The following is a 9,488-nucleotide window of genomic DNA, read 5'->3' on the forward strand; positions in this document are numbered from 1 at the left end:
AATCCAAATAAAAATCATATTCCCTCAATTCAAGGTTAATAAGACCGGGGGAGGGGATATGGGAGGAGAAAAGAGGGAGCTGCCTCATCCTTGACTGAAGACAGGTTTTTGCCCTTTTCCATTACCTCCGGCTGTTATATCAGAAGGTCTCATATTTTAAGATCCTGATATTTTAAAGTCTCTTATTTAAAGGGTGAGGTGGAAAGGGGGTGTAAAATAAAATCAATACTCACTGCTAACTTTCATGCTGCCAAAAGCTGAAGGCTGCTGCACTGGCTTGCAGCTCTCCGCAAAGGAGGTGGTTCTGGGCCGCCCTGACATGATCACTCTCTTTCCGAATCACCTTCTTTTCCTTCCTTCCTCCTCTTCTTCCTTTTGTTTTATGTTGGGGTGTTAGGTTAATGATAAATGCAGCATTAAGTTCTCCCACAAGAAAACGACTTCGTCCTCTTGGCTTTTCACTCCTTTTGTACAGCTATAAAAAAAAGCGAGCGATGTATTTCTCCTTGAAGACAGATCAGTACGGATATTTAACATATAGATGATAGGGAGCTGGGAAAAAAATACAGTTCTTTCCCCTCCCTTTCCTTGGAGGGGAGATATGGTTGGGAGGTCCTAAAAAATATATATCACGTGAAACGGGGGCAGATACTTGATTGAAAATAAGTACTCTGAATATTATATTTTCCTCGGGGATTTTTTTTCCGAGTCAATGAAGAAGGGAAGCGGCGGAAGGATCACGAGTCTCACGCTTGAAAAGAAAGGGGGATGGGAAGGAGGGAGGGAGAGGGAGGGGGTGGCTCGGAGATGCGTCGGGAAACGCTGCGGCTCCGACAGCGGCGGGATCCGGCGGCCTGACGGCAGGGGCCCGGCGAACTGGAAGGCGGCGGAGTCGCGAGTCAGTCAGAGGCGGGCGGTGGCGGCGGCTCCCCTCCTCATTGCGCCAGGAGCAGCTGCACTCGGCGGCTGGATCCAGCGGCCATGGCGGCGGCGGTGGCGGAGGCAGCTCCCTTCAGACCCCAGGCAGCGGCTCCTCGACTGCTCCCCATACGCCGGGGACATGGGAACCCAGCAACCGCTTCCGTCCCTCGGGGCCCCCTCCCCCGTCCAAGGCACCAGCGCGGCCGCCCTCCCGCCCCTCGCTTCTGCACGGTCCCGCTCAGGAAGTGTCCGCGCTTTGCCCCCAGCCCGGGCCCTGTCAGTGGCTGCAGGGCCGGCTCCTCCTCGCTTCCTTCCTTCCTTTGTCACTCGGCCCGGGTGGCGGCGGCGGCGGCAGCGGCAGCGGCAGCACAAACCTGCATTCGCCCGGGTCGGGGGCAGCTCTGTGTGAGGAGTGCCGTCTGCGCAGCCGCCTAGCTTTTCCCCACTCCCCCTCCCCCCTCCTACTCGTCCTCCGCCTCCTTCCTCCCCAACCCAGCCTTACACCGCCCAGCGCCCCTGCGTCCGCGTAACAGGCGTCTGGGAATCGCCGGCCGAGCCGAGTGTCCTCCCCCTTCGGTAGGGGAGCCGAAGCCCGAGCGGAACCAATCACGGATGTCGTTTGTTTGCAGATCCTCCCGGAAAAAGCCGATCGACCTGAGGAGCCAATTAGAAAGTGTCGCTGGAAATTCACGCCCAAGGACGGAAAATGCCGAAGATAGCCGACCGAGAAGAAGGTGGGTTCGCCTTGTCTTGTGGCTGGCTGGAGGAGAAACTCGACAATGGCAACAGTGACCAATCGGAGTCGCCGGCCCTCAGGAAAATGCTTGAAGAGTTAAGGACGGTGAAGCCCGGAGTCGCTGGTGAAACCGCACGGCTGGGCGCCGTGGCCGCTTTGTAATTGGCCGAAACTCCGCTGGGAGTGCACCTCCCTCGGTGATTGGTGAAGGAATGGGGCTTCCGAGGACAGTCTGGCCAGTCAGGACGTCCCCTCCCTCGACGAGGTGGGGAGAAGTTGAGAGCGAAGGGAGGGCATCTATAAAGCGCCTTCTCATTGGCCTGAAGCTCTGGAGCCAGAGTCGGGGCAAAAGGGAAAAGGAGGGAGGTCGAAACCCTTAGCGGCAGCCAATCAGCTCTCGCTGCCGTCCAATCGCAAGACCTAGCTGCAGTGTGATTGGCCCTCGGTCTCCGGTGGCGGTCCCTGGAGCGGGGAGAAGCGCGACTGGGGTCGTGGCGGATGGTTAGACGGGCTCGCCTGCGGCTACTTGCAGCTTGTGTGGAAACTGCAGATAGGGAGCGCGAGCCCTTCGCGAGCCGGTGTGAAACTGCTGTGGTCGGCGGCGCTGGGCTCCGAGCGCTCGAGCGAACGGAGGGTTGAGGGGTCTCCCCACCCACTGGAGGCTCTCGGCGGGGCGGGGCTAATTCTGCGCGCCCGAGGCTCCCCTCCGCCCAAGAGAGGGCGTCCCGAGCGCCGGCGTCTTCCCCGGAAGGGCCAGACGGATTCAGGGCGCCTCCCCGGCTGGGTGCGAGTTCTCGGGCGCTAAACTGAGAACAAAGCTTCCAGACAGGCAGCGCCCCTCAGCGACCGCGCCCCGCCCAGTCGCGGAAGCCATTGATAAGAGTGAGGGCGACTGCGCCTCGTGCGCCAGGCCAAGCCCGGCCTTCCAGAAACGCCCCTGAGAAATGAGCTCATGCTGGCTGCGCGCGCTCTTCGGGCGCGACTGCCCAGCGCAGAACGGGCCCCAAAAGCAGGTGAGGGGAAGTGCCGTCAGGTCGGATATCCCGAAGACTCTGAGGAAACAGGGAGTCAGAATAGCCCTTTGTAGTTTTTGGTTCTTTGGAACTAGGGTGATCTATAAAAGTACTATGTAAGTTGATTTCGCACGTAGGCCAGTGGTCAGATTCCCGTGGTTTGCCTAAGGACAGTGAGGTATGGCTACAGAAAAAGTAGAAAGGACAGTTGCCATCAGTCCCGTGGTGTCTGTAATTTCCACCTGCAGAGTCATCCCTTTCTGTTAAGATACTATCTCTGGGAGCACATATAAAAATACACATACTTGGTCAGGTTAACTAGATGTTGCTTTGTCAAACTGATGAGGAACTTGGGACAGAACAAAGTAAGCTTTGATGGGAGAACGGAAAGGTCTAGATAGTGTTTGCAAACTCAGATGTCTACAGGGGCCAGAAAAGCAAAGCAAATGAGTGAAACTGGCCTGGTGTAAAACAATAGGGAATGATAAGCAACGTGGCAAATTGGAGTGTCCGTGCTGTAACTGAAAGGAGCAGCTGTTCGGCTCTAGCAGATTGTTGCCCTGAAGAATGTGGATCCAGTGTTCTGAGGTATTCTGGTTTTTTCCCCCAAGAGAAACCGTAAAGCAGGATTTTTGTATGAAATCCCTCGATTTTTACACCAATATTTCCAAACCCTACAGGCCGAATTAAAAACATCCCAGGGTAGATGTGGCCAACATGCAATCAATTTGTAATCTCAAACCTGGACATAGGTTTTTTTATATAGCCCAGGAGTGGTAGCAGCTCTTGTTCTTTGCAATGAAGAGAGAACATGAGGCCTCTGGATGTCATGGAGAAGGGTAAAGAATGTTAAAAGCAAACTCAGTGCGTGGCAATTTTGTCAAATGATTGTTGCCTCTCCCTGCAAACTATTATGAAAGACCTTTGCCACTAGTCCCTAAAACACTGTGAGGCAAAGCTCTAAATCCTGCCTTCCTCTTTACTCCCCATCCCTACTCCCAGTTATACCAGCGGGAAAGTGAATAACAAATGTTTAGGTTATACAAATTGGAAACATGGCTGTTCTTTTGTATATAAATAATAAAGTACAAAAATAGTCTACCTTAAGGTTATGATTAGTAGCTTTACTGTTGCTGCTTTCAAATATTTTGAACTGATGCTGTTTAAAATAAAAAATCTGACCAAGAGGGGGGAAATTTTATAGGAAAAAAAAAAAGTAGTTCAATCTAGAATTAGGACATAAGGAGGGAGAAGTTTAGGAGAAAATATAGAACCACTGAAATTAACATTCCATGATTGTTTCTCTGACTTTTCAAATTCTTCCTTTACCTTCCCGCCTGCTGTCAACCATTTATCAGTTTTTAATAATTTTAATAGTTAATGCTTCCTGAGTGTTTATAATGTGCCAGACACTGTTCTTAAGTGCTTCACACATGCTATCTCAAATTATAATCGTATGATGTAAGTACTGTTACCACCTCCACTTAAAAGATGAGGAAACTCAAGATCTGAAAGTTGTACTGACTTACCTAAGGTCCACAGAGCTAAAGTAAGCAGAACCAGGATTCAGATCTCTTGTACTTCTCTCTCAAACATAGTCCCCACCTCTCCTGGTCTTGCTTTATCTTAAATTCTAAGCCTTATGTCTTCAACTGTGTGTGCCTGGTTGTGAATACATCCCCTAGTTTGGTTTCTAATAGTTTGGTTTCCTTTAGGGCTCATCAGGTGGTCCCTTGCAAAGATCAGTGATTCTGAGCCACAGTAACCAACCAGAGGACTAGAAAAAGATGAATATAGGAAAGCTGGGTGATACAGAACAGGTAAGTAGTGTAGTAGAGGGGGAAAAAAAAGAGGTTGGTGAGCCTGTCCACAAGGTAACAGTTATAAATTAAAATGCACAATGAACTGGCTTCTATAGTAATTACATGTATTTGTATAGCACTTTGCACTTGGGAAGTACTATTACGTTAATGAAGTTTATGAAGTACTGTTATGGAACTATCATGTTTTTACAAATGAGGAAACTACACAATAGCTCAGAATCACTTAGCTGCATTTTTAATTGAAACTAGAAGAAAATATATGCAGGTTTAATAATGAAGATAGCAAATAGAATATGAGATGCTGTTTATTTAGATGAACCCAGGGTCAGTCAGTACAAACAGAAGTTCACTAGCAAACTCTTCCTAGGACCTCATTTAGTTAGCCAACGTATATTAAACACCTAAATGTTGTTGGGTGCTGGCCTTCAAAATTTAATAAGATATGGTCTCTGCTCCAGATATTTGCAGATACTGTAAGATGGAAAAGAGTTGTTTAGTAATGAACTCTAGGAAAACCCTCCAATAACAAGGTCGATGTGAAGATTAAGAGGAAGGAAAAAAATTTGCATTTACTGAGTGCCTGTTCAGTCCTTCCCTGAACCTCCAGAGACAGCCATTATTAACTCTTTTGTTAATAGATTGGGGAGGGGGGATGAGCAATAAGTACATTGATCAAGGCCACACAGTTAGAAAATGGCAGAGCTGGGATGGAATCTACAGCTGAGTATATTTGATCCAGCTTCTTTATACTAGATTACTCTGCTCTCCATCAAAAAATAATATTGTTTATCCCATTTATGTAAAATTGCATATGTGTGTGTGCTTACACACCCACACATAAGAGTCTAGAAATATTCATTTTGATGGCATTTTGGATGATACTGTATTCATGATTTCCAGTATTGTCTTCATTTTCCACCTTTACATAAGAAACAAAATACTTAAAAAGAGAAGACAAAGGTAAGACTGCAGAAGAACCAAAGAAAAGAAGTAGCAGTGTGAAATCGCTCAGTTTGGTTAAATCAATTTGATTTATAGGACACTGTGCCAAGTCTTAGGAATACAGGAGTGTGAAGATGAATAAAAGTCATTCAGAGGTGACTGCCTTGCTCCAGTCTTAGGGGGAGCTCTTGTAGAGTGGAGATGTGTAAACAGACAACACCACAATGTGATCTGGGCAGCTATGGAAGAAAAGTGGCCCAGAGATCATTTTCCAAGTTGTATTTAAACTACCGGTCTCCAAAGTTGCGTGTATATACCCAGAGGTTGTATGGGATGATTCTTTGGAATGCTAGAACTACTAAATCTTATTTTTATCTTAAAACGTAAGAAATTACCTTTCCAGTGGTTAATATACTGGTAGACAGTGGTGCCCTCCTCAGTCCCTATGTCAAAGGAAGGAGTCACATGGTCCACCGTACAGTTTTCCTAAAGGAAGGGGATGAATCCACAGCCTAGAAGGGATTGAGAATATACAGTACCCTCCTGCTTTTTAAAAATTTCAGCAACATACGACACTTTACTTGTGCTTAATTAATGGATTTGCAGTCACATTATTTGATTTTTAACTAACTTGACCCTCATAGATTGAAAATGATTCCTGCAAATAAAGTGTAGATAAAAGAACAAACAAAATGGCAAAGCTCACATTCTACTCTTAGTAGGAACTCTTCATCAGTCACATCAATAGGTTAAAAACAATAATGAGCTAATCAAATTTGACAAGAAGTAGGCCTGGAATTTTTGGAATTTTTGAAATATGAACCATCCACTATTTTTTAGTCAAAGTTTACCCTAAGGTTAAGTATGACAGATATAGCTAATGCCAGTGTGAAGTCTTCACAATCACCAAAACGTTTAAAGACTATGCATCTGGGACAGTTAATAATTTGGGGGGGCGGGGGGTTAGTGGTGAGAATAAAAAAGTATTGGGGGTACTTCCCTGGTGGCGCAGTGGTTAAGAATCCACCTGCCAACACGGGTTCAAACCGTGGACCAGGAAGATTCCTACGTGCCACAGAGCAAGTAAGCCCGTGTGCCACAACTACTGAAGCCCACGCACCTAGAGCCCGTGCTCCGCAACGAGAGGCCACAGCAATGAGAAGCCCATGCACTGCAACAAAGAGTAGCCCCCGCTCACCACAACTAGAGAAAGCCTGCGCGCAGCAACAAAGACCCAATGCAGCCAAAAATTAATTAATTAATTTTTAAAAAAGTATTGGGCCTTAAATAATGTTGTTTTAAAATATTGTTTATTATGACTGTTATCCTTTTTTATTCCTGTATATGTCTTATATATGCATATCATGTTAGCTCAAGAGTATATGTTTTATAAATATGCAGAATATTTGGGGGTTAGCTCAAGAATATATGTTGTATAAATATGCAGAATATTGGGGGGTTGATATTAAAATTTTTTACTAGTACAGTGTAAGAACAAAAAAGTTTGTAGACCACTGTTTTTTTTGGGTTTTTTTAATAGATCTTTATTGGAGTATAATTGCTTCACGATACTGTGTTAGTTTCTGTTGTACAGCAAAGTGAATCAGCCATATGCATACACATGTCCCCATGTCCCCTCCCTCTTGAGCCTTCCTCCCAACCTCCCTATCCCACTGCTCTAGGTCATCGCAAAGCACTGAGCCAATCTCCCTATGCTATGCTGCTGCTTCCCACCAGCCAACTATTTTACATTCGGTAGTATATGTATGTTGATGCTCCTCTCACTTTGCCCCAGCTTCGCCCTCCCACCCCATGTCATCAAGTCCATTCTCTATGTCTACCTCTTTATTCCTGCCCTGCAACTAGGTTCATCAGTACCATTTTTTTTTTTTTTTTAGATTCCATATATATGCATTAGCATACGGTATTTGTTTTTCTCTTTCTTACTTCACTCTGTATGACAGACTCTAGGTCCATCCACCTCACTACAAATAAATCAATTTTGTTTCTTTTTATGGCTAAGTAATACTCCATTTTTTATATGTGCCACATCTTCTTTATCCATTCATCTTGTAGACCACTGTTTTAAACAAAGATTAGTTTTTTAGATGATGGAAGTGAAGAACATTCTAGGCAAAAAGAAGTTATGCAGTGGCGGAAATATATGTTACAGGGTATCAGAGAACTGGAGGTAGTTTGAAATTATGTAGCGTGTTAAGATCTGGGCCTAGAGAAAAGAAAGGGAAACAGTATCAGATAATAAAGGTGTAGTTAAGTAAATTATGTTCTACTAAGTCCATATTATGTAAACAGAAAAAAGAATAAATACAAAGACTAATAGCAACTTAATACTAATTAAAAAATATAGAACTTGATTGTATATTACCATATTTCCAATTCTGCAAAATATGAACATATTGAAAAGGAAGACAGAAATTAGAATAATTTTGTTAATATATTGGCATATTATAGATGAAAATATTCACTTTAACTGTTTTCATGTCATATTTTTACAATAAATTAATGTTTGTTGGGTTTTAAAAGGGAATTGGCTCCGTTTTCTTTACTGTGATTCACATATTCCTCAGAATGGCTCTCATTACATCGAATTCTTAACAAAAACTCCAAATTTCTCAGCAAAGCTTTCCAATGCTAACATTTCTACTGATAATCCTTTGTAATATAAATTATATACTGTATTAATAAAACTAGCCAACATTTGTTATATGCAAGACATCTGCTAGGCACCTGATATAAAGAAGTACATGAGCCACCTGAGCGGCTCTGTGCCCTCAGTGAACTTATCCTCTGGGGAAACAACCTCATGAAAAGCTAAATAAGTAATTATTTAAGATCATATTTGAATCCATAAACAAGTTGGAAGGCAGAACATAATTTGCTAATATGGTTGTTACTCATGCTCAAATGAATTGGTCATGCTGTCCTATTTAAAATAGGTAAATGGAGGACACTTCAATCTAAAGTGAATCTTAAAGGATGGGTAGTAGGATTTGGAGATGAAGAAAGGAAAGAGGAAGTAAACTATTTTCTACGACTTCATTTCCAGCCCATGAGACAAACCCCCTTAGTAAACTTAGGTGGATCCAGCTGTCAGAGCAATTAAGGACAGTGTGAGTCTGTTCATTTGACTATAGGAAAACCAGTTTGGCTATAATAGAATGCCGATAGAGGAGACTAATGGACGATAAAGCTTAAAAGGTAGTTTGGGGGCTTCCCTGGTGGCGCAGTGGTTGAGAGTCTGCCTGCCGATGCAGGGGATATGGGTTCGTGCCCCGGTCCGGGAAGATCCCACATGCCGTGGAGCGGCTAGGCCCGTGAGCCATGGCCGCTGAGCCTGTGCATCCGGAGCCTGTGCTCCGCAGCGAGAGAGACCACAACAGTGAGAGGCCCGCGTACCGCAAAAAAAAAAAACAAAAAAAGGTAGTTTGGGGCCAGATTTGAAAAAGCTTTGAATGTTACACCAAGAAATCTTGTAGACAATGGAGAATTATGGGAGGTAGCAGATGTAAGACATTGTCACTGCAGGAGAGCCTCTGGGGTAACATACACTGTGTGGTTTTTCCCGTTGCTGAAAATGTGCCCAGGGTAACAAGACAGCATATTTGATCATGCTGCTTATAACCAATGGGGTGTGCCCAAATGGGAAAATAATGGATGACTACCCAAAAAGAAGAGGGACAGTGTTTGAAACATTGCCACTATGAAGTAGACTCTGGTTTTATTAAAAGTTTCATATCAAGCCTTTGATCATATAAATACTCCAATTTAACATCTAAAGAAGTATACTATCTAAAAAGAAAGCAAACACTCGGTGAATCCTTTTAGTTTTTTATGCTTGTCATATTTTTGCTCCAAAGAGGGTATAATCATGTGGTTAATACATTATAACTGATTAGATTATTTTGAGCTGTTTCAATTTTATTTCTTTTACTCCATTTCTATTCACAGTTTTAAGAAAGGGCTTCTTTAGACAAGAGTAAATATTTCCACATTGAACTGAATAAGTGAATCCACATGAATTGAAAACAATAA

At 44.2% G+C, this 9,488-nt stretch overlaps 1 protein-coding gene and 2 pseudogenes across 6 annotated transcripts in view; 1 reads left to right on the top strand and 2 right to left on the bottom strand.

Annotated features, from left to right (window-relative positions):
- LOC111168365 (nuclear cap-binding protein subunit 2-like) overlaps positions 1–324 on the bottom strand; it is a 23,031-nt pseudogene extending 22,707 nt beyond the window's left edge. Inside the window, exon 1 of the transcript XR_016392998.1 lies at positions 234–324. The product of XR_016392998.1 is annotated as a nuclear cap-binding protein subunit 2-like (transcript). The remainder of the gene's footprint in view (positions 1–233) is intronic.
- Positions 1–1,380, bottom strand: part of GSK3B (glycogen synthase kinase 3 beta) — a 201,585-nt gene extending 200,205 nt beyond the window's left edge. For 2 of the 5 annotated variants that reach the window (XM_022561810.3, XM_022561735.3), the window contains exon 1: positions 234–1,376. In XM_022561810.3, coding sequence (XP_022417518.1) covers positions 234–321 — 88 coding nt within the window. In that variant the 5' untranslated portion in view covers positions 322–1,376. Of the gene's footprint in view, positions 1–233 lie in introns of all 5 variants that reach the window. The other 3 variants (XM_089910578.1, XM_022561604.3, XM_022561671.3) reach the window with 3 other exon arrangements.
- Positions 23–8,306, top strand: LOC149749325 (uncharacterized; annotated as a pseudogene).
- Positions 8,307–9,488: the final 1,182 nt, after the last annotated feature.

Source organism: Delphinapterus leucas, chromosome 4 (genome assembly GCF_059928025.1).
Source record: "Delphinapterus leucas isolate spDelLeu-1000000601 "Yukka" chromosome 4, BTC_Dleu_Yukka2, whole genome shotgun sequence".
NCBI classification, from domain to species: Eukaryota; Metazoa; Chordata; class Mammalia; order Artiodactyla; family Monodontidae; genus Delphinapterus; species Delphinapterus leucas.